This window comes from Canis lupus, chromosome 11, assembly GCF_003254725.2.
Source record: "Canis lupus dingo isolate Sandy chromosome 11, ASM325472v2, whole genome shotgun sequence".
NCBI classification, from domain to species: Eukaryota; Metazoa; Chordata; class Mammalia; order Carnivora; family Canidae; genus Canis; species Canis lupus.
Genome location: NC_064253.1, coordinates 19,913,062 through 19,937,611, shown reverse-complemented (window position 1 = coordinate 19,937,611; position 24,550 = coordinate 19,913,062). Strand labels below are relative to the sequence as shown.

General features: G+C 48.0%; 1 protein-coding gene and 1 non-coding gene across 6 annotated transcripts in view; both read right to left on the bottom strand.

Annotated features, from left to right (window-relative positions):
• The window catches only part of LOC112649880 (solute carrier family 22 member 4), a 44,585-nt gene extending 23,110 nt beyond the window's left edge, over positions 1-21,475 (bottom strand). For 2 of the 5 annotated variants that reach the window (XM_025432397.3, XM_025432399.2), the window contains exons 1-3: positions 20,816-21,471; positions 5,254-5,357; positions 3,261-3,415 (exon numbers count right to left, since the gene is read on the bottom strand). In XM_025432397.3, coding sequence (XP_025288182.1) covers positions 3,261-3,415; positions 5,254-5,357; positions 20,816-21,208 — 652 coding nt within the window. In that variant the 5' untranslated portion in view covers positions 21,209-21,471. Of the gene's footprint in view, positions 1-3,260; positions 3,416-5,253; positions 5,358-20,815 lie in introns of all 5 variants that reach the window. The other 3 variants (XR_003129759.3, XM_025432398.3, XM_025432400.3) reach the window with 3 other exon arrangements.
• A 2,699-nt stretch (positions 21,476-24,174) lies between these two features.
• Positions 24,175-24,282, bottom strand: LOC112650657 (U6 spliceosomal RNA). Its single transcript, XR_003130349.1, has one exon. It is a non-coding gene; the product is annotated as a U6 spliceosomal RNA (small nuclear RNA).
• Between the last annotated feature and the right edge of the window lie 268 nt (positions 24,283-24,550).

Genomic DNA, 24,550 nt, shown 5'->3' with positions numbered 1-24,550 from the left:
ATATTGCACAGGAGGTTGATGTTAGAAACACTAGGAAAATACTGAATTAGTGGATCGGTCGAGACGGGAAAGCAGTTAACTGTGAAATATAAATTTGAACAGGTAGTTATGAGGGATAACAGAGGAGCCTCTGGCTTTTTACCCAGAAGACTGTGGACAGCTGTGAGGCACTATTTCTGGCAAACAGTAGGAGATGGTGAGAGAGAGCTAGAGTGTGGGCAGAGTCGGGGTCATCCGTCCTGAGTAGTCATTTCCTCCTAAACTAGCATTTTTTTTGGCAAGGCCTCACTATCAGGTGAATCCACTTTATGTTCCTTTGGCTAGCACTGTTCTTTCCCTCCCTTGTCCCCTAGGACTCTGGCAGGCTTTACAATTTTTAAAAAGTAGAGCAAGGAAGGTCCATTTCTGCGTCGTTTTGAGAATGACAGCAATTCAGCTTCCTGAATTAATGTGAAGCCTCTTAAAATGGGATTATTATCACAGATTCTCGCCAGCCCTTCCCCAGAGCCAGAGGGCATAAAACTGAAGGCGCATCTCTCAAGCTTTCGTTTACTTTACTCAGAACCCAGAATTCACCATTTTGGCCCTGGAACGCCAGGGGGCGCTGCTGCGCTGTGGGGAAGCCAGGCGCCGCCCAGCCCTCGCGCTTGGTGCGGCCGCGGCATCCCAGGCCCGGACTCCGGAGTCCGCTACTCCAGGGGGCGGATAGGTTTTCAGCGACATTCTCAAATGTCCAAACCTGAAAACCCAACACAAGAGTCTCCTACCAGGACACAAACGTTAGCAGTTCCCTTTAGAGCACAGAGACGTGAAACGCCAGCCAGGGAGGCTCTGGGACCCAGGCTGATGGGGAGCCTGCAGCGCCCAGCGTCCAGCTCACTGATGGCTGGCTTATAAATCTCGGACCTCCCCGATCTTACAAGATCTTGTTCTCCCCCTTGGCCCTATCATTCTTCTTGGCATGGAGAGCTGGGAGGGGAGCAGGCTGTAGTGTCAGGGCCAGTTGGGCAGGACTTCCCCGCAGGAGGGCTGGGGTGGGCTCTCCCAGCCTCACCTACGCACAGGGGAGGTTCCAAGGCCCCAGAAGCGCCCTTGCCTCTGGAAAGGAAGGACGCAACACTGGCCATTCAGTAGAACCTGGGGGATGCCATGCTGGCGCAAACCCCACCTGGGTCCCAATCCCAGTGACAGGGTTTCTCTGGCTTCACCATGATTTTCTGCCCTTCCATTCCAGATGGTCCTTTAGGTCCTCCTTAGAGGGGTCTGCCCGCCTCAGGCAGAGTCCTCTGTTTTGAGGAGGCCTGTTTAGTCCTGGATGTGTCTGTATGTACCTGTGTCTGTCCCAAGCTGAGCCACAAATTGGACTTTTCAGGTTTAGGGAGGATTACCACTAGGAATATAGATTCTGGGAAATGTTGCCCATGAGAACAAATAGACTTTACCCAAGAGCCCTGTGTCCTTGGGGTCATGAGGCCTTAGGAGTTTAAAGTCTCCATCCTGAATTCTTCTAATCCTTAGCTTCTAGCACCACTGGCCTTAATCTCTGTGTCCTCTAAAACAAAAGGATGTTCTTTAAGAACATCTGGCTCCCCCCCTTCCTGCTGGGACCTGTTACAGAGGGTGCTAATGGCCGGGACCATGTGGCTTCAGTGTGCTCTTCCATCCCCCCGAACCCCCCTCCAGAAAACTTGGCTGTGTCAAGGAGCTCTTCACAAATGATTAAAGGAGTGGAATGTGAGCAATCCCATCTTGGCAACCTCACAGAGAGTGTACACCTCCTCAACTAAGAGAACACAGCATCTCCCAAGCTAGTGAGTCATTTAGACTCTTAAAAGCAATCAGAATCCATCTTCACAGATTCAGACTTCAGAGACATTAAGAATTGTTAGACTCAGGGGCACCTGGGTGGCTCAGTGGTTGAGTGTCTGCGTTTGGCTCAGGTCATGATCCTGGGGTCCTGGGATTGAGTCCTGCATTGGGCTTCCTGTGGGGAGCCTGCTTCTCCCTCTGCTTACGTCTCTTCCTCTCTCTCTCTCTGTGTCTCTCATGAATAAATAAAAAAAAAATCTTAAAAAAAAAAAAAAGAATTGTTAGACTCACATTAAAAGGGCACTATTGGGCAGCCCTGGTGTCTCAGTGGTTTAGTGCCGCCTTCGGCCCGGGTTGTGATCCTGGAGACCTGGGATTGAATCCCACATTGGGCTCCCTGCATGGAGCCTACTTCTCCCTCTGCCTGTGTCTCTGCCTCTCTCTCTCTGTGTCTCTCATGAATAAATAAACAAAATCTTAAATAAATAAATAAATAAATAGGCACTATTAATAATTACAGTGTGACAATAGGGACAAACTAGGCCAGCACTGAGCCAATGATGATATCACACAAGAGATTATGGGAACTGGTATGTGTTGTACCAGAGGGGCCCCTCATTCCCCACACCCCCACTCAGCGGGGAAGAGAACAGGTTGGCAAAGAGAGCATGTTGGGGACACTTGCTCCTGTGGGTGACCCTGGCCAGGCTGCTTGGAGCTCACCTCACTTCCTCCGGGGAAATGCTGGTGAGAGCGCTGGGGGCCTCCTCATGTCCTTTTTAGCTTGTGTGTCCCTAAAATGCTGCCTGAGACTCCAGAAGCAAGGCTGCTGCTAGGAGACAGGAGTACTATCAACAGCACTCGTCCTGCAGGCAGCTGATATGCTCTGGGGTGTACTGTGACTCAGGGTGAGGCCAGACCTGCCCAGTGATGGCCGTCTGGCACTGAACTCCTGTCAGCATATGCGTCTTCCACCTGTTAACTGGCCACACCAACTACCCTTAGTCCCTCCAGGGGCCAGGCACAGCTGCCAGAAACACTGTGCCATAGCCCAGACCGAAGTTCCAAGCTTTCACAACCCAGATCAAAGACATCTCTAGGTGGTTCCTCCTCCAGCACCCCAACTTTGTGCCTTTCCCAAGCCCTATGCTCCCGAGATGTGTCTCAGTTATTGTGTGGGTGGCATTCACTACCGCATTTCAGAGCCCAGGACAGAGCTGGCTCCCTGTGAGCACTTGCTTGTCTGTGATCAGATCGAAGAACCTGAGACTACAGCCCCCTCCCCAACACATGTATATCTGAGGCTGATCCTGTTTTAGAAGGACAGCCGATGGGTTGAGGTGCTTCCTTCTGTGCTAAGAGCACTCCCTATGCCCTCTTTAGTGGCCCCCTTTTCTGAGGCCTCTCAGACGGTTGGAAGGAGAAGCTCTGAGGGTTGAAGCCATTCCTACCTAGAATGAAGGCCACCACATAGTTGGAGATCTGGCCCATGCCAACGATGACAAATAACACAGTAAACATCTCCCAGTTGATGGAGAAAATCTGCAGGAAGCTGAAGCCAGTCTGCACAGCCATGGTTGCAAAGAGGATGTTCTTCCTGCCAAACCTGTAGAATATAGCACAGCACAAAACATGGCACATGCAGGTCAAGGCAGCTGTAACTCAGGGCATGTGGCAAGCTTTGAGTCACTTATCACTGCAGACTTTGTTTTGTTTTCAGGGCTGTAACAACTTTTCTCGGCCTCATCTTCCTGAGTTCTTCCTCTGTGATGTCTCAGGCATCCATCTCCCCAGGAGGTGCCTTTTGAGATCCTAAAACTTCTGTGGAGGCCCTATATCTCGAAAGCATAGAGCAGCTCATGCAAGGTCCCCATAGAAATCTGCTCTTTAGGGCAGCCCCAGTGGCCCAGCGGTTTTGTGCCATCTTCAGCCCAGGGCGTGATCCTGGAGACCCAGGATCGAGTCCCACGTCAGGCTCCCTGCATGGAGTCTGCTTCTCCCTCTGCCTGTGTCTCTGCCTCTCTCTCTCTCTCTCTGGTCTCTCATGAATAAATAAAAATAAAATCTTTAAAAAAAAAAAAAGAGAGAAATCTGCTCTTTGGAACAAGCCACAGGGAAAAAAAAAAAAAAGAAAGAAAAAAAAGGGATCCCCGGGTGGCGCAGCGGTTTGCCGCCTGCCTTTGGCCCGGGGCGTGATCCTGAAGACCCGGGATCGAATCCCATATCGGGCTCCCGGTGCATGGAGCCTGCTTCTCCCTCTGCCTGTGTCTCTGCCTCTCTGTCTCTCTCTGTGTGACTATCATGAATAAATAAAAAAAAAAAAAAGCCACAGGTAGAAACTGACACCACATTTCTGGAAAATGGATGAGTACATATTGCAGGTAATCTAGTATCTAGTTCTGTCAATCTGGAATGAGGATCTACCTCTATGGCAGTGGTATCTAACCTTAGCTGCACTTGAAATCCCCTGCTCCCAAAAAATGCTGGGGCCAGCACCCCACCCCCCAAGATTCTTATTTTCTGGGATGCAGTTTGGGTATTAGGATTTAATCAATTTTCCCAGGTGAGTCTAATGTGCAACCAAAATTGTGTGGGAATCGTCTACGGGAAGTGTAGCTTGCAACCGTAAATATGATGCAAGAGTTGGCTTAAGTCTCATTTTACTTTCTGATGGTGACCAATGGGTAGAATGGAGCACAGGTGTGAGCAGAACAGTCTCCTACCACATTTTTCAAATTCAGGTCTCAGGCTTTTGGGCTTGTAGTCCCTTGGGACTTTGTAACTGAAGGAGGGACAGGCAGTCCTCTGGGAAGCCTTCCCAACCCTGCTACTGAGCACTCCCACCTGCCTGCTCTGGTGCCCTTAGGACATTCAGGGGCTAGTGAGGCATTTTTCCTGGGGCCATGGCACTGTCTCCTCTAGACTCTGAGTTTCAGGAGGCCCACAACCAGCATGGGTCAGTTCTGCGGCCCTGGTGCCCTGCTGGGGGCCTGACCCACAGCAGCAGTATGGGTCCTGGCTGTCTGGACCTTCCTCTGACTAATGGATGGCTGTCTGTGGACAGACCAAACTCTTAGACCTTCTAAGAGTAAGAAGTAAGGTGGGGCAGTAGTGGTGAGGGTAGCAGTGTATTTTTTTTTTTTTGAGAGGTTTGGTGATATAAGAATCTGTTTCCAGTGAGGCCATTGAGTCTTCCTGACCCTTGGCCAAATCCCTGGAGGTTTGAGGCTGGGAGAACTGAACAAAAGAAGGTTCCAGCAAGGGGCTGATGGAACAGGAAACATGAGACATCACGGCTCCTCCTTTCACTGACTTGTTGGCGTGTGTGTGTGGGGGGATCCTCTCTTTCTGAGTGGAAATGCCTTAAATTTACTCCCACCGCAAGATTGGCAGTGAATTGACAAGGGGCCCTATTCCAGCTTTCCTCCCTCCCAGCCTCCTTACCTGTCAGATAGCTGCCCAGACACAAAGGAGCCAAGGAGCACACCCACAAAGAACAGGGAGGAGGTGAGGGGCGTCTTCCAATCATCCTCACACACTAGACTCCACTGCCAGAGAAGACAACATGAAATGTGAGTCCAGCCCTCCAGCAGGCCCAGCCCCAGCCCAGATCTGAGGGAGTATTAGCATGGCAGCTGGAACAGGGTCTCCTCTCCTGCGATAGGCTGTTGCCTTTGTGCTAAGGGCAGAGGTTCCACAGCCCTGGGGTTGACTCCTGATTCTACCATGCCCTGGGGGCCAAGTCACTGTCGCCCTGTGATTCACCTTCCTCTTCTTTTTTTTAAAGATTTTATTTACTTATTCATGAGAGACACAGAGAGAGGCAGAGACATAGGCAGAGGAAGAAGCAGGCTCCCTTTGGGGAGCCTGATGCGGGACTCGATCCCAGAACCCTGGGATCACGCCCTGAGCCAAAGGCAAGACGCAACCACTGACACACCCAGGCGCCCCTCACCTTCCTCTTCTAGGGGTTAGAGAGGTTAATACCTCAGCTTTGCTTGTGTCACATAGCAAGAAGCCTGCCAAGGCCATGGCTGTGCCTGGTGACCCCTCCACTGTGAAGCAGTATGAAGCAAGGTCATATTTCTGCTTCAGAAGACATCCAAGCATGGAGAGAAGCTCCAAGTCTCTTTGAAACTCCCCAGGGCCAGGGCATAGGGCCTAAGCCGAAGTTTCCTCTGCCCTGCTGAAAAGTCCAAGTGGTCTGTGATTATATTTTCTGAGCAGATTCCTTCTGAAAACCTTGTTCTCTCTGCTCCATTCATACCATAGGCCAAGCCTATGGGGCATGAATTCAGGGCCCACTGTGTGGCCATGGGGGTGGGGGATCTGCACCTCTCCAGCACTCTTTATCTCCTCTACCCTCCTCCACACTCCTTCCCACCCAGCCTTCCCAGAAGGGTGGTTCCTCCTGTGCTTCAGGCCTGTGGGCTGTTTTAGCCCTAACAAGTCCCTACTGGTGGACCCATAAAATGAGGGCTTCAGGAAGAATTTTAGTTCTCAGCTCTTTAATTAAGTCAAGTCAGCAAAATCTCAAGGGAGGTTGCAAAAATTTCAAAGTGTGTTCAGTGAGGTATATATATCTCTCTCTCACACACACATATACACACACACACATATATATATATACATACATATACACATCTCTCTCTCTCTCTCTCTCTCTATATATATATATATATATATAGATAGATAGATAGATAGATAGATAGATATGGGCTGTGTGGATCAGGGGATTGCTGTGTGTAGCAAGATGATCCAGTCTAGAGAAAAAAAAAAAAAAAACTCTGCCTCCTATTGAATCCCACCTCAACTGGGTGGTTGTGCTGCTTCCTTGACATTCATGAAGCCATTCAGTTCTTAATCCTCACAACTTCCCTGAAGTAGATTTAAAAATGAATTCCCATGTTTATTATCACACTTCACTGTGTAGCAGAGAGGGATGTTTATAAGGACACATACAAGGGGAAAGTATAAAACAAAAAGCTAAGGAATCAGGGCAAACAGCCCAGGGGAGGAGGGATTGCAAAATAACCAAGCCAAGGGTAAGACTGACAACCAGTCATCCTGCCCAGGGGCCTGCCTGCTTGCCAGGTTCTAAGGATTGCAGTGGCTCAGCTTGCAGAATCCCTGTATGCAAAGCAATAAACTCGTTCTCCAGAAGCTAGTATTTCTAAGTACTAAGACCTAAGAGAAGTCTCTCCTATATACTTCCTTCCACAAAGAGGTCAAGCCATGATGTTGAGGATAATGTCCTTGCAAACACCGCCGTCCTAAAGACAATAACAAGATTCATGAGGCTGCCTTTCCTGGCACCCACATTGCTGGCTACAGGCAGAATGTCTAAGCACAGCTCTGCAGAGGAAAAACAAAGTGGGCCAAGACCTCAGCTCTCTATTCCTCAAGCACAATCAGAGATTGCATTTCAGACCATGCTCAGAGAACAGTTGCTTCAACTGGGGTTCCTGTAGGGGTTTCAGGGGAGAGGGGACAAACCCTCCAAAACTGAATGCCCAGATTCATGTGCCTTGGCATGCCTTGGGTCAGAAGGCATAGACAAGACATGTACCTGAATTAATGGCCACCCACTTCCAAAGATTGCTGCCTAAAGTATCAGAAAGGAGCTTAGAATCTGCCCTAACAAACAGATTAATGATTGAGACTCCTAAGCCTCATAACATGTTTTGTCTGTTTTTTTTTTAATTTTTAAAAAAATTTTAAAAAGATTTTATTTATTTATGAGACAGAGAGAGAGAGAGAGAGAGAGAGAGAGAATGAGAGTGACAGAGACACAGGCAGAGGGAGAAGCAGGCCCCATGCAGGGAGCCTGACATGGGACTCCATCCTGGGTCTCCAGGATCACGCCCTGGGCCAAAGGTGGCGCTAAACTGTTGAGCCACCCAGGCTGCCCTTTTGTTTTGTTTTAGAGTAAACTGAGGCTTGGGCACCTGGGTGGCTCAGTTGGTTGAGCATTAGACTCTTGGTTTTGGTTCAGGTCATGATCTCAGGATTGTGGGATTGAGCTCTGTATTGGGATCTGTGCTTGGGCATGGATCCTGCTTGGGATTCTCTCCCTCTGGCCCCACCCCACTCTCTCTCAAATAAATAAATAAATCTTAAAAAAAAAAAAAAACAAAAATGAGGCTCAGAGACTAGTGTTTGTTTGCAAATACATAGGCTTGCTAAATACCAACTCAGGCCTTAGAGTTCAACCTTTACCCATGTTATGCTTTGGGCAAGAATTCTAAAGGTCAGACAAATGAGCTTATTAAATGCCATCCACTATGTTTCTTCAAGGGAGATGCTAGGACTAGGGGTAAGAAAACTACCAGCCTTTAGAACTGGACAGATGTCAGAAAATCCCATGGGTATCAGTGTATCTGTTATCCACTGTCACCATTTCATTTCCAATCAAGTAGGAAAGCTCTTCCAAAGAGAAGAGCTTTCTTTTGTGTTTTTTTGAGTATTTTCTGTCAGGATTTTGCCCAAAGGCAGGATAAATAAGACTTAAGGACAGAAAAGAAAGAAGAAGATTGTGGCACCAGGGATTATGTGGCAAGTGTAGTGACTGGCTACTTAATTTGCAGGCCCAATGCGACATGAAAATGCAAGACCTCTTATTCAAAAATTATGAAGAATTTCAAGACATCAGTAGCAGAGCATTACAACCAAGTGTGGAGCCCCATATAACTGCACAGTTTGTGTGCCTATAAAGATGGCCCAGTAGTGGGTCGAGGCTTGTCTCTTTGGGGAAGGGAGCAGGGCAAGTTTTGCACTGGGGTGCTAGGAAGGATGAGGTATGGGCCAGCTCCCCATCACTCCCTACTATAGCCTATGCAGCCACGGCTCTAGGTTCCTCTTCCTCCCTGAAGAGGGGTGTCCCAAATCCCCATCAGCATCCTGTGGCACAGGTGGTAGCCACATGCACACAGCAGCCACCTGTCCCAAGCCCAGGGTTGGTGCTATTGGTTTTTGGAAATCCTGCTCATACCCAGCAGGGGAAGGCAGCTGATGTCATGGCTACTCATAGTTGGTTTCAAGGTTGGGCCCTCTCTTGAAGAGTTACTGTGCCACAGAATCTTTTTGGGAAGCTGCAAAGGCCCTAGTAATAGGACACAGGATCAGCAGACAAAGTTCCAGCTGTAAGTCATGGGACCGAAGTCTGATAAATCAGCTGCCAGCCTGAAGAAGGGCCCTTTTCTCCAAGGGGTTATTCTAGTGAAGGCCAGGTCCTACCTGTGACCAGCCCCTTGGGATTTGAAGGGTGTGTTGTGTGTTTTGGGATTCCATTAGCCAGAGCCCAGAGAACTCCCTGTGGCTGACAGTGACATTGTAAACCCAATAGAAGATAGTCTTTTCCTAAATAAGATAGAACTGTCCCTTGTATCTCTGCACATATGCACACATGCACGTACACACAAACATACACACATGTGGTCTGCTCAGAGGCTAGTGGTGGACAGTCTATTAAGGAACTGGCTGGCATTGCTCTGGAGCTGTGCTTTCAGGTCAAGCATTAACGTTTCTAAAACATAATCCCCTTTTCCACTGTGCGCGCGCGCGCACACACACACACACACACACACACACACACACTGGGTAGAGAGTGGATTGTGGGAACTAAGTGGCCCCAAACTGTGCAGTGTGGGGGCACTGGATATGCCCTCCGAGGGTTACTGTGTCTGTCTGATCCTCACGGTCTAAGACCAACATTCTAAGTTGGTTTAATATGAACTCTGCACAAAGGCCATCTAGCTTTTGGCTTTGCTTTAAGAAAAAACAACCCAGGTCACAAGGTAATAGAAGACGAGAGGTCACTCTTGACATAGAAGAATATGCTTCTCATGCCACTGAGCAGTACTAACAGAAATGACAACTATAGTATACTGGGTGCTCATTTTGTGCCTTGTATTATCTCATGTGATCTCAAGGTCGCCATGTGAAATGGGTACTTTCTTTATCCCTATTTTTCAAATGAGGAAATGAAGGCCTGGAGCAATGAAGCAACCAGCCCAAGTTCTAGTGGACTAGTAAAAGGAATTGCTTAATTATTTATTCAACCGTCATTGAGCACCTGTTCTGGGCCAGACTCTGTGTGGGGCACAAAACAGACATGGTTACTACCTCCACAAAGCTCAAGGTCAAGCATTCTTTACAGGACAGATCAAGTGTGCATATTGTGCATGCATGAGCCTGGCTGTCCTGGGCAGGGCAGGCTCTCTTCTGGGCCACCGTGCCCTTGTTCTCTGGCTAGGGAGGAAAAGAGGCCTCCCCTACCTCATCCTCCTCCAGATGGACAGAGTTCTAAAACCTGAACTCGTTCAGATACTCATCTTAGATAACTAATGCTCGCATGGGGCTAGGCACATGGTGGACTCTGAACAAACTGCTGATGAGTGAATGCTGAATGCTGAACAATCAGATGTAATGGAAAAGGGGTTTGGGAAATGTGAGACATCACACATTGTCCTTTGAAAATCACCCTCAGCCTTGAACTCTCAAAGTAGCCAGTCTAGCAGTTTTAGCCTTTACCAAAGCCATCAAGGACCATTAGGATAAGTTATCCCTAATGATCTCCATAGAACTGAGAACTCCAGATGGCAGTCTGATGTTGAGCAGAGCACAGGCTCTTTTGGGCTCTGCCACTTTCTGGTTGTGACTTTAGGCTTTCACCCACCTAGATTGGCCTCCCTTTTCATCCTCAGAGACATGACAATAATAACCCCTCCTGGGGTTGTAGTGAGCACAGGACAGGAAATATAAGTGGAGTGTTTAACACAGTGTCTGACATGTTTCAGACCTCATTAAATGGTAGTTCCCTTTTTATGGAGCCCATGCCTTTGTCCTCATGGCCATGACTTAGAACAAACAGCATGAATAAATAAGTAAAGCAAGTTACACTTAAATTTGTGGCAACAGTAATTCTTAGAAATAAGAATTTCCTGGTCAATGACCAACAATTGAAAAAGCTTTTGATACAAACTATAAAATCCTTTTATAATGGGTATCTATCTCAGAGATGACTGTGAATGAAAAGTTAGCAATAGTCCATTTAAGAATGAAAAGAGGTTTCTACTATGTCATCTTACACTTTTTTTTTTCATTCCAGGAGGAAACTCAGGAAGTAGTTAACAATAGAACACACGTCCACTCCAATTTCTTTTTTCATAACTTTGTTGTGAATAAGCAAAAACTTTCCTGGCCACCATAGCAATAGGGCAGGGAGTGAGTAGGGTAGGGAAATCTGGCATTTTTAGTCTTTTTGTTTATAATAGCTTCATTGAAATACAGTTCACGTCACATAAAATTCACTCTTGTAATGTGTGTACAATTCAGTGGTATTCAGTATTCCAAGAATTCCTCAACCACTAGCACTAATTTTAGAACATATTCATCACCTCTGGAAGAAACACCATACCTATTAGCAGTCACTTCCTACTCACTTCCCCCACCCCCTGGCAACCAGTAATATACTTGCTGTCTCCAAAGATTTGCCGATTCTGGACATTTAATATAAGTGGAACATATACAACATATATACATATTCACTCAGCATAATGTTTTCAAGGTTTATTCATCTTGTTTTAGCACATAACAGTGCTTTGCTTTTTGTGGTTAAATAATATACTATTGTATGGGTAGGCCACATCTAACTTAGCCAATCACCAGTTGATAAGACAATGGAGCTGTTTCTACTTTTCAGCTGTTATGAAGAATGATGCTATGAACTTTTGTGGACAAGATTTTGCATGGATATATGTTTTCACTTTTCTTGGGCATATATGTAGGAGTACAACTGCCAAGTTTCAACAAACTCTCTGTTTCCTAAAGTGGCTGCACTGTTTTACAGTCCCAACAGCAATGAATGAGGGTTTCAGTTCTCCATATTCCTACCAATGCTTGTTATTGTATGTCATTTTAATTTTAACCATCCTAGCAGGTGTTAGGAAGTGTCTCATTGTGGTTTCAATTTTCATTTCCCTAATGACTAATGACACTGAACATCTTTTGTGTTGAACCTACAGATCAATTTGAGGAGTGCTGCCATCTTAACAATATTAAGTCATCTGCTTTGTGAACAGAACATGACATGTATTTCTATTTATTTAGGTCTCCTTTAATTTCTTTCAAGATTTTTTTTTTTTTTTTTTTTTTTTTTAGTTTTTGGAGCTTAAGTTGTGCATTAAAAAAAAAATGTATTCCTGAATAACTTAAGTATTTCTTGTAAGATAGCAGGGCTACCAAAATTTCTCACTGCCTTTGTTATTTATTTTTGTATCTGAGAATATCTTTACTTCATTTTTGAAAGATAATTTTGCTGGAAATAAGATTCTTGGTTGACATCTTTTTCCTTTCAGTATTTTGAATATGTTATTCTGCTGCCTTCTTGCCCTATGTTTTTTTGTTTTTAGTTTTTTGGGGTTTTTTTGCCCCACAGTTTTTGATGAGAAGTCAAATGTGAAACTTATTAGGGTTCCCTTGTACATGACAAGTCATATTTTTCTTGCTGCTTTTAAAACTTTCCCTTTGGGACACCTGGGTGGCTCAGTGGTTGAGTGTCTGCCTTCAGCTAAGGGCGTGATCCCAGAGTACCGGGATCAAGTCCCACATCAGGCTCCCTGCATGGAGCCTGCTTTTCCCTCTGTCTGTGTCTCTGCCTCTCTCTGTGTCTCTCAGGAATAAATAAATAAAATCTTAAAAAAGAAACCAAACACTTTTCCTTTCTCTTTGGCTCTCAGTGGTTTTTCTATAATGTCAGTGTGTGGAATTTTTTGGTTTTTTTCTAGTTGAAATTCACTGAGTTTCTGAGCTATATAGATTAGTGTTTTTCTTCTTCAACTTCTTTTCAAATGAAGTTATTTCCTATGGGGACAGCTTCCGAGCTCTCTGTTCTTAGGGACTACCTGTGCCCCTGGACAAAAATATCTGAGCCCTTGCTCCAGAGCTGGTGGCAGGCAAAGAAGCCCTCCAGAGTGATGCCTTGGTTTATTAATTGGATACTGGGTAAGAGTGGTAGCCTCTATCTTTTTGGCTTGACTCTCCTTGGATGGAACATTTACCTTACAAACAATCTGGGATATGCACAACCAGGGTCCTAGTATTCTCAGCCTGTGGAATCTGGGGTAGAGCTGCCACTATACGAGTAGGGGCCAAGTAGAGGATGGGATTCCCCAATCTCTCAGTTATACTCAACAGGAATTAAGCCTCTACAACTCGAAGCTCATGGAATCCAGGGAGGTGGCTAGACCTCAAAATATTTTCATTTCTTCTCAGATTAGAGGTAAAGAAAAAGCAACCAGAGTTGGGGAGGTCTCAGTGGAGAACTCTACGGTCACTGAAGGCTGAATCAAAGCAAAAGACCCGGTAGGTGTGAGTGGGACGGTGAGGATGGGGTGGAGGAATGTGAGGGAAGTAGAGGGGGCACTCAGAGCCCAGGCTCTCCCCCTTGCATCCTGGCACTGGATCCACCACAGGTCCACTGCTCTACTCTGGGTATGTAAGTAAATGGGATGGGGTCTGTGTCAGCCTCCCAGCATGGAGGGGAAGCTCTGGAAGGTGCCACTGTGAACCTGCCCTCCAGACCTGCAAATACACAGCAAAAGTCACCAGCCTTGGGCTATCTGTGCTCATTGCCAAGGCATGTGACTCAACCCAGCCTTTCCCAAGAGCCTCCATTCTCTCTCCACTGTCACAACTCCAAATGGGAATCCTTGCTTTTCTTTTGGGCTCAGAGGTATGCTTAACAGTAGACCAAGATTTCAGACAACACAGAAGCCCTGTATTAGCCTTGAACATAAACTGAATTTAGCCTGATGTAAATTACTGTCCATGCAGAGGCCTGAGGCACTTGCAGCTCCTCTGACCCACCCTGCCAAAGCTTTGTTTTTGTCAGTACACCATCCTACCTCTTGGACTCTGTGTGAGGGTTCTACTGCCCACCAGGAGGGGTGGACAAAGTTTGTTTATCCAGAAACTTGGCAGGAGATGTGGGTGAAGCAGCCTCCAGACAAAAGCACACTCAGATCCTCGTGGCCATTGTCAGAGGATCATAACTGAGAAGCAACAAGGGAAATTGTTTGGGGGGTGCAGCTGCTAAACAAACAGGGAAGCACATTCATACCAGAGCAAGGGAAAACTCCCTTAGTCTCCTTTATTTGTTTTCTGGAAAAAACTTTTAGAAAATCTCCCCGGTGTTGCCTGGAGGCGGAGATCCAACACCTCCCCTTTGGAATCTGACAGAGAGCTAGTCTGAGTGTGAACTTGGCTAACATTCAGGCTGTCCTGACAGCTAAGCTGCCAGTCCCCACACTAGCCAGCAGCATTTCCTGGTAGCTTGTAGGCCTGGTAGAAAGAAAACAGCTTATGCCTGCCTATTGCTCCAAATTTTTACCTTCGCCAGAGCCCACCTGGGCCTCAGATGAGTCACACCCCTGGGAGCTGCTGTACGCAGTCCCATGTAGTAGCCAACCAAGTACCAGCCTTAGTTTGTCATTGTTCCTCCTTTGCTACTCCCAATGCCTCCCATAAGTGCCCTGATAGCAGAAGATGAGGCCTCCAGGTTCCGACCTCATACCTTTGAGCTATGGGTAGAGAATCAATATGTCTTGCTCTGTTCATGCCCTGATCCCACCCAGGTCCCAAGAAAGATGGCACAAGGCTGGTGCTTCAAGAGGTCCAGGCCCTTTGCTGGAGACTGTATACCTACCAGCAGCTCCACCCATGGGTTCGTAAAGGATGCAACCATGTTAGAAGAGGAAAGGAGCCCATGTGATGGAGCAGCATGCCTGCCTTGGGCCACTGGGAGCCTGACACAGAAATCTGGTCCTTAACAAAAAGGCTCTTACAGGGCCTCTGGATCACGGGGCCTAGGAGAAACAGTACTCAGCTCAGAGGTGACTGCCTAGTTTTCCCAGCCTATGGACTGAAGGGTATCAAGTCTGCCTAATGATGTTCCAAGAGAAAAGTGGGCATGTTTGAGGAAAAAGACAACCCAGGCTTACACCCTGGCCATGAGCCAGGCTCACCCCTACTGCTTGCCCTGTGGCCCTTGCCCTGTGACTCTGATAAATCTGCACAGCAGGATATCTGCTGCCCTCTCTGTTCCTTCAGCTGTAGGGCAGGAGGGCTTTGAGTTTTCTCACACATAGACCTTTTCTCTTTGGGGTTTGTGGCACTGAAGGGTTATACAGAGAGCCATGCTCACTGAGGCTGGTCTCGCCACTGCAGTAGGTCTCAGCAGCAAGGACTCTGTATCAGACAGACTGTTTGGTGATGTGTGGGGTCCCTTCCTTCCTCAACAGAAGTTTTAGTCTCAATCCATTGGGCCATATCCCACTAGTCCCTGCTTCTGTCCTTGTGCTGCACACCCTGCAGATAACATAGCTAAGAGGTGTCTGGCACTCCATCCTGCAAGGGAAAATACAGGCTCCTCCAGCTCTGACTCCAGAGACAGATGAAGGACCTTACCCTGGATTTTTACCATCGCTATCCTTGAAGTGAAAAATAACTTGGTTTAAGCTGGACCAAAGTAATAATTGCATAAATAAATAAATGGGAGTGAAGGGGAAGCTCTTATCTAGAGAAGAATTCCAATTAATAAATTGGAAAGAATGTGGGAGATGCAAAATTACCACTAGGCAAACACCACAGTAATACTTGTTTCTGTTAAGGTCCTGAGATGGATGCTAAAATCAGCGGATAAATGTTTGAGGATAAACGGGATATCTGAATAGTCTCAAAGTATATCCCCCAAGATACTTATCAATTATGAAGGGGAAAAATACTGACTTCATGGTGAAAAAGCCCAGCAGACTACCACTTAACCACGTGATCAAAGCTGACATCACCAATCACAAGCCCTATCAACACCATAGACCCACTGGTATGATGCCCTGAGGACATATTGCTTCTACAATATTCTTACCAAAAGCTGCACAAGCTCAATCTTATCATGAGAAAAATCATGCAAATCCAAACCAAGGGACATTCATCAAAATAATTGATAGACTCATGAAAAGTGTCAAGGTGATGAATGATAAGGCAAGACTGAGAGGCATGGTCGCAGATCAGAAGAGACTAAGGTGGCAGGCCAACTAAGTACAGTGTGAGCTTCTGGATTGGATCAAACACAGAAAAAAGAACATTACTGGTGGTGGTGGTGGTGAGGGGAATATTACTAGAAAAAAAACACTACTAGAAACTGGTGAAATTCAAATACTGTTTGTAGTTTAGTTAATTATAGAGCAACTAACATTAATTTCCTGGTTTTGATACAGGAATTATGGTTATGTAAATTGTTAACATAAGGGAAGCTGGTTGAAAGGTATATGTGAATTCTCTATACTATTTTTTTTAAAGGGAGACAGAGAATCTCTTTTTTTTTTTTTTAAAGATTTTATTTATTTATTCATGAGAGACACAGAGAGAGAGAGGCAGAGACACAGATAGAGGGAGAAGCAGGCTCCATGCAGGGAGCCCGACATGGGACTCGATCCCAGGTTTCCAGGATCACACCCTGGGCTGACGGTGGCGCCAAAACGCTGAGCCACCCAGGCTGCCCGAATTCTCTATACTATTTTGACAACTTTTCTCTAAGTCAAAAACTCATTCAAAAGGAAGTTTGTAAAAATGTAATTCTTAATAACTATAAAAGAATCATCAATTGGACTTTATAAACAGCCCTGGAGGAAGGAAACCACCTTACGCAAAAATACACAGACAGACACACTCATGCAAGTCCCAGCTCAAAAACCACACTCCTGCCTCATGGCATTCTATGAGAGGCATTTCCAAGCAGAACATGCCATCCTTGGTTTCCTGGCTGACCTTGCCATCCCTGTGGGGGTCACGTGTTGGTTCAGCTGTCCCCAAGGGTATGCCCACTGAGAGATCCTGCATGGCGGGCTAAAACAGAAACCATCTGATGACAGTTCCTTTACTTGGATCGTGCCAGCTGGGACGCAGAGAACCTGGTCAGGGTCCCTGAGCTTGACCCTATGGTTGAGCTGGGGCCACTTCTCCCACAGCAGTGGCCAAGTCAGTGTGGATGTGGACCTATATCTTATTCTGTAGGTCCTAGAACTTTCCCAGGAGCCAAGGGGCACAGCCTCTAGCAAGTCTCATCACCCATTATTCTGGCTGCATCCTGGACCTTAGCACAGCTTCCACAATGCTCATATTGTACAGCCAGAGGTGATGAGATTTTGCCCTTACCTCTCCTCACCCACAGGCCAATGATCCCCATTTGCTGGTTCTGAGGGGTGTGGCATGGCCTCACCGAGTCCTCCCAACAACTCAGAGAAGCTGTGCACTCTTATGATCCTCACTTTTTAAAAAAGATTTTATTTATTTATTCATGAGAGACACACACACACAGAGAGAGAGAGAGAGAGAGAGAGAGAGAAAGAGAGAGAGAGAGAGGCAGAGACATAGGGAGAGGGAGAAGCAGGTTCCATGCAGGGAGCCCGACATGGGACTTGATCCTGGGACTCCAGGATCACGCCCCAGGCCGAAGGCGGCGCTAAACCTCTGAGCCCCCCGGGCTGCCCTGATCCTCACTTTTAATTTTTTTTTTTTTTATGATAGTCACAGAGAGAGAGAGAGAGAGAGAGAGAGAGAGAGAGAGAGAGAGAGAGGAAGAGACACAGGCTGAGGGAGAAGCAGGCTCCATGCACCGGGAGCCCGACGTGGGATTCGATCCCAGGTCTCCAGGATCGCGCCCTGGGCCAAAGGCAGGCGCTAAACCGCTGCGCCACCCAGGGATCCCCCTCACTTTTAAAAAATTATAAAAAAGAAACCACATAACATAAAGTTAACCATCTTAATGGTCTTTAAGTATACAGTTCAGTAGAGTTAAATATATTCATATTGTTATGCAATCCCCAGAATTCTTTTCATCTTGCCAAACTAGACTCTATACCCATTGAACAACAACTCCCCATTTCTCCCTGCCCCAGCCCCTAGTAACTACTTCTTTCTGTTTTTCTGAGTTTGACTACTCTTCATACTGTGAAATCACAGTTTTTGTCTTTTTTCTGACTGGCTTATTTCACTCAGCATAAAGTCCTTAAAATTCACCTGTATTGTAGCATATGTCAGAATTTCCTTCCTTTTTAAGGCTGAATAATATTCCATGGTATCTATATGCCACATTTTCTTCATCCATGTATCCATTGATGGACATTTGGGATGCTTTTACCTTTTGGCTGTTATGAATAATGTTGCTATGAACATAAGCATACAAATACTTCTTTGAGACCCTGCTTTCAATTCTTGTGTATATAGGCCCAGAAGTGATATGCTGGATTCAATGGTAATTCTAAGTTTAATTTTTTAAAGAACTGCTACACTATTTTTCATAGTGGCTACACCTTTTTACATTCCTACCAACAGTACATGGGGATTCCAATTTCTCCACATCCCTGCCAACACATGTTATTTTCTGTATTTTTTGATAGCAGCCATCTTAATGGATGTTAGGTGGTATCTCATTGTGGTTTTGATTTCCTTAATAATTAGTAATATATTTTTTAATAATTAGTAATATTGAGCATATTTTCATATACTTGTGTCCACTCTTATAGTTAAGGAAACTGAGGCTTTGAGCAGTGATGTAACCTGCTGAAGTGAGCCAAGTGGCTAGGGGTGCAGTCAGAATTGGCCCTCCAGTCTAACTCCAGGACTTCTTGTGCCACCATCTCTCTGGGGAGAGCCACCTCCCCCTACTCACCCTGGTGCTTCTCCCCTCCTTCCTCCCAAACACCAGCACTCATTCCTTACTTATTTTACTCCACAACCCAAAAAAGAAGCAAGGAAGGGAAAGGCTGCTGAGAAAGCAAACCCTTTTGCATGAATGTGAGTGTGCGACGATATGAATCCCCAGAGGTGCCCACAGGACCCTAAGCAGAGCACAACAGAGGGAGCTATGGCCTTGGAGGCCAACAGCTATCCATTTTTCACACCCTGAGGTGAAGGAAAGAAGGGAAGGGCAAAGCAAGTAAGGGCAAAGAGGTCAAACCAGTTGTCAGAGGGTGCTGCAGCTACTAGGGCCAGCTCTGCTCAGATTCTGATGACACTTGGAGGAACTGAGTTAAAAGGAGCTGATCCTCAGTCTCAGTTGCCCCAATACCAGGCTGTGGGCAGGAGATGGACACATACTTGGAGCCTCTGCTAAGGAACAATGCCAGAGAATCATAGTCAACTCAGCGCCCAAGATAGGCATGGTGACAATGCAGGGGGGATCCAGAAGTGGTCCACAGGATAAGCCCACTTTTCACAGGTTCTATAGACTCTATAGCCACCACTCCCAGTTGGCCACCAGGCTCTTGCCAAGGAAACTCCTACAGATTCCTTGCTGGTCTTCTTGCTTTTCATAGCAGGTAGAGTAAGCTTCTGCCAAATCTGGCCATGCTATCCCTTGCTTAGAATCTTATTACCTGGGATCCCTGGGTGGCTCAGCGGTTTAGCACCTGCCTTCGGCCTGGGGCGTGATCCTGAAGTCCCGGGATCGAGTCCCACGTCAGGCTCCCTGCATGAAGCCTGCTTCTCCCTCTGCCTGTGTCTCTGCTTCTCTCTATATATATCTCTCATGAATAAATAAATAAAATAAAAAAAGAATCTTATTACATCACTTTCCTCAGAATAAAGTCAATTCCTCAGTTACAACGCCCACTGTGAAATGATATCTGTTGGCATTTCTAGCCTCATATGGAATTCCCATAGTTCCAGGTGGCTGGTAGTCAGGTGCAATTCTCTGACCACCAGCCACCTGGATCTTTGGGAATTCCACCCGCAGAATTTGCCATGATCTTTGCTTAGTCAAGGTCTACTCATATTTCCAGACTCAGATCAAATTTTAACACCTCTTCTAGGATAATTTCCTCACTCTGTTATCCCTACAGAGAGGGTAATATATTGCCCCAGGTCATAGAGCAAGTCATCCAGAATTTGAATTCAGGCTCCAGAACCCTATTACTAACCAGGGTTGATGTTAGCCCTCTCTGTGGTATGGCTAGTGTGCCCCATGGGCATCTGAGCTTTGAAAGTGAGACCCAAACCCCAGATATCTACAGTCTAGTGTCCAGCATAAGGCCAGTCATGATGTCTGATGATTGCCACATTGTGCTGAGGGAAGAGAATTAATACGGGTCACATTCAGTTTTTTGGAGGGGAGAAACAGAGTTGGAGGAAGGGCCTGGGAAATCCTACTTGCCTGATCAACAGAAGAAAACTAGTCTGGGTATACCCTCCTCAAAAGGATCCAATGTCTCATGGCCTTTACCAGATGCAAAGTACGAAGTATAGGGGACAAAGTTATGTGGGTAGCCTGACTCCTGAAACTCAGACAACTTGCCACCGAACCACTTAGGAACCTGAAGGGCTAATGGCATAAGCTGGAACCCTGTCCACCACTGGATCCTATCCTCAAAAGGGTCTGTGTGAGTCGGTCTCTTCATCAGTACATTGGGGCTAGGGTTATGGCTCCTATGGTTCCCTGCATCCGGTCAGCATCGGGAGTCCCTCTGCTCCTTTTCAGAGAAATTGGAGCCTCAAGATAGGACCCCAAGCCTCACCAAAAGGTGTGTGTCAGAGCAGTGGAATCCCTGATGCTTCCAGAAGTCTGTGGCCAGGGAACAGGTCAGATCTGCCCATGGCCCACCTGGCAGCAAGGCTCTTCTCTGTGTCCACACTTGGGCTCAGCAGAAATCCCCACATTCCTCCTCCTGCCAGTAGCAAGAACTTGACTCAGACTCTATATCTGAGCATTCTGCAACGGGCGTCTTGGGAAACAATTTCATCTGTTATGAAACTCTAAAGGGAAAGACAGTTGGTGACAACACTCCCTGCTCCATCCCCTCCGTACTATACAGAACCCACCACGTGTTGGAAGCGTAGCACAGTTGGCAGCCAGTCAGGTTTGACGGGGTGCGGGGAACTCTCACCCAGGGGCCGCCGCCAGGGAGTCTCAAGGGGTCTGAAGTGGGCGGAGGGCCATTTGCACACCCACCTCGGTCACGATGGTGGACTGGTAGATGTCCTGGCTGAACTCCCAGCCATCCAGGCAGCTCTCCTGCTCCAGCTGCTCCAGGTCCACATCGCGTCCCGGCTCCAGCCCGAGCGCCGAGAAGTTGGCGATCGCCGCGAGCCGGTAGCGCCGGCAGCTGTGCGGCACCTCGCGGCCGTCCTGCAGCCGCAGCGGGATACTGTGGTTGCGCCACGCGCGGCTCAGGTTCGCGGCGTCGGGCACCCGGCAGCGGTGCTCGGGGGTGGCGGCCAGGAACACGACTGACATTCCATTGAAGCCGTTGGGGATGATGCTGGCGCTGAGCAGGAAGAAGATGAGGCGCTGGAAGGGCCCCCACTCGCCCAGGAAGGTGGTCACCTCGTCGTAGTCCCGCATGCTTCCCACCGCTGTTGCGCGGCTGCAGCAAGCGGAGCTAAGAACTGCGCCCCCGGCAGAGCCGCGCGCGCAAGGGCGTTCCCCGAGGGTATCCGATGCGCCCGGAGGCCAAGCAGGCTGCGGGAAACTGGGGCGCACGGCCGGGTAAGCGTTCCCGGGAAACAGGCTGCGGGCCTCGGAACGCTCCCGGGAGCCAGCGGGTCGCGAAGCTGGAAGCCACCGGAGGCACCCGGGACCACACCCCCATCCCGGCTGGGGCGGGAGGAGGAGGGCGGCGGCGCGGCCCGGGTGGGGCTCCCCGCCGGCCCCGCCTCGTGCTCCGCCCCCGTGCCCCCGCGACCCGCCGCCGAGCCCGCTCCCGCTCGGGGTGCCTCCCGGCCGCGGGAGGGGAAGCTCGGTGCCCGCGCACGCCGCGACCCCCGACGCTGAGCTCCCAGAGCGAAGCCGCGGCGCTGGGGCCCGCGGGGGAGAGCGTCGCCCCAGGCCTCGCCCGGGCAGGCGTCTCTCCCGGGCCTTCCGATCCGGAGTCTGACTGCGTTCAGGCCTCGGGCGCAGCGCGGACTGGAGCCCGTGGAGCGCGTGCTCGGGGGAAGGCTCCGTGGGCGAAGGGTGACTGAAGTGCGACCTCTGCGCGGGCGCGCACTCGGCGCGGTGGCTGGCACCAGGCGGCGGGGCGCTCATGCCCCACCCGTCCGAGGAGGGCTGCACGGACTCGGGCGCCAGCCGCGCCGCTCCCGCTCGGGAAAGCGGAGAGCGTCTTCCGGGCAGCCCGGAGCCTCCCCTTTAGTAAAAGGGGAACATGCCCGGAGCCAGAAGGGATGAGCAAGGTCACACTGCGGTGTCTCAGACACTCAGAGAGAGACTCTGAGATAGACGAAGGGGACGTGGGAGGCAGGGGCTACCGGGTGGTCCCACGATCCCGCTGGGGCCCCTGGAGAGGACTTCCACACAGAGCCTGACCCTTCGTGACAGCGCAATAATGGCGCTCCTGTCACCACTTCTGGGTTCTGACCCGAATCCCTTCATTCTCCCCGTGCCCCGGGGTTCTTCACCGCAGCTGCCAGAGCCTTCTTGGATTGGAAGGCCTCTGGGTTGCAAAAGGCACCGCCCCCACTCGGGGAACAGAGGGAGGGAGGAGGAGAAGGTCCAATTTGGCCTGATCTGGCAGGGAAACCAGAGCAGGGACCACAGACTGCTCAGTGCCCAGGCCTCAGGCCCTCCGCTGTTGTGTGAGCTAGCGGGGTGCTGCAGCCTGAGTCCTGGAGTTCAGGAGGCCATCAGATAACAGGCAGAAGGCCTCAGGTGTTTGGAGATCGCATACAAGTGTGTGGACTTCTCCAGGCCCGGGTTAAGAGGCTGAGGGACATTTCTGGTCAGTCTTCTAGCTTGCAGTCTGACCCTTCCTTAGCTGGCTTCTCACTCCCTTGGACCTGTTTCCTTTTCTGTGATAAGACTCTATGTCCTCATGTGCCAGGACAGGTCTGATTTATACCTGTTAGTCCTGTGAAATTACGATTAGCACACCCCTTTACTTTCAAAAGTATTCTTGAGGCGTCTAGGTGCCTTGATTTTGGCTCAGGTTATGATCGCAAGGTGGTGGGATCCTTATGACACACACATAGGCTTCATGCTTAGTGGGGAGTCTGCTTTGGGATTCTGTCTCCCTCTCCCTCTCTCCCTCCCACCCCGCTCAAATAAATCTTTAAAAAAATATATATCATTTGAACAATATTTTATGTGGTCATTGTCTTACTTAGCTTGAATTTCCATCCTTCCCTTTTCCCCCAATAAAAAAGCAAAGATAAAGATTTATTGGCGACGATTCATTTTAAGTAGTGATCCCAGGAAAAGGAGTGAGAGGCTAGGAACAGTGAACAGGGGAGAAGGTAAGGCCAGCAAACACTGTGTCACTGAGTAGGTCATTAGTACCAGGGTCAGTGATTATGCTGTGCTGAAATATATTGCATCCTGAAGCCAAAGGAAAAAATTAATAATATCGATCCTACCTTTTCTTAAAATTTTGATATTATTGATCATGGATTTTTATATAGATTTTGGTTTTTAAAAATACTACACTAAAATATTATTTATTTTGATGATTGAATTTCTTGGTGCCTCCTTAAATTTTCCATCTGACACAAACTTTCACTACTTTCCTTTGCCTCAGCCTTTGGGTCACCTCATTCCTGTGGGTGACTGGGATCCTATTAGGTCAATCCCGCTGGGACCTTGTGTAAAGAGCCATACATAATGGGGAGGTATTTATTTCCTAATTGGTCACCTGCCCTGCACTTCCAGATTGTAGTTGAACAAGCATTGCTCAAGTAAACTGTTTGGCATTTCCCATCAGTATATGTAAATCTATACTTTGAGCCATTTTGTCCTTCATACAAAATAAAGCCCAAGTGCACCGCTTAACGTGGACCCACTGAGAGGATTTCCCTTCACCATTGTCTAAGGCCTCTCCTGGGTGGGGCTGTGTTGCAGTAATCATCCATATTTTGGTCTAGTATCAAGCTAGCCCATCTGTGAGGGCTGATTTTTTCCCCCCTACTATTTGGTTGTAGAGAACCATCCCCATCAGACCATAGGTTTTTTTTTTTTAATATTTTATTTATTTATTCATAAGAAACACACAGAGAGAGAGGCAGAGACACAGGCAGAGGGAGAAGCAGACTCCATGCAGGGACCCCAATGTGGGCCTTGATCCTGGGACTCCAGGATCATGCCCTGGGCTGAAGGCAGGGGTCAAACCATTGAGCCACACAGGGATCCCCAAGACCATAGTTTTGAGTTGAGAGGAAAGGGCTGGTATAGCTGAGGGAGGTGTCACTGAACTGAGCCCCTTGCTCATAAACTGACATGAGCTCTGTGGACCTGCTCAGGCCTGCCATGACTCTACCATTTCTATTACGTGATGGATTGCTAATGTGCCTGCTTAATCTTACAACTTGACAATACTCAGCTAATACTGGACATCTCTGGTTGCATAGACCCTTTATCCTTGTGCAGGGGCCATGCTTATCTTCTCCGTATCATTATATTTTTAGTATATGTGCTGCCAAAGCGAGCACTGGTTGCATAGACCCATAGACACTTAGTTTTTACTGTGGCTAAATAGTTGCCGTTTCAAAAGACAAATAGCTCTCTGCTACAGAAGACATGGCTTACTCTGGAACTCTAGAGATCTGTACTGAAATTCTTTTATTACAGCTTATCAGAGACTACCCAGCATTCTTATCACCATGAACACTTCTAGCACTATTGATCTTGCTGGGCCAAATGGCAGAGAACCTTGTACTATAGTTGGGCACACTGTAGAGCTCACTCTTGCTCTGGGTT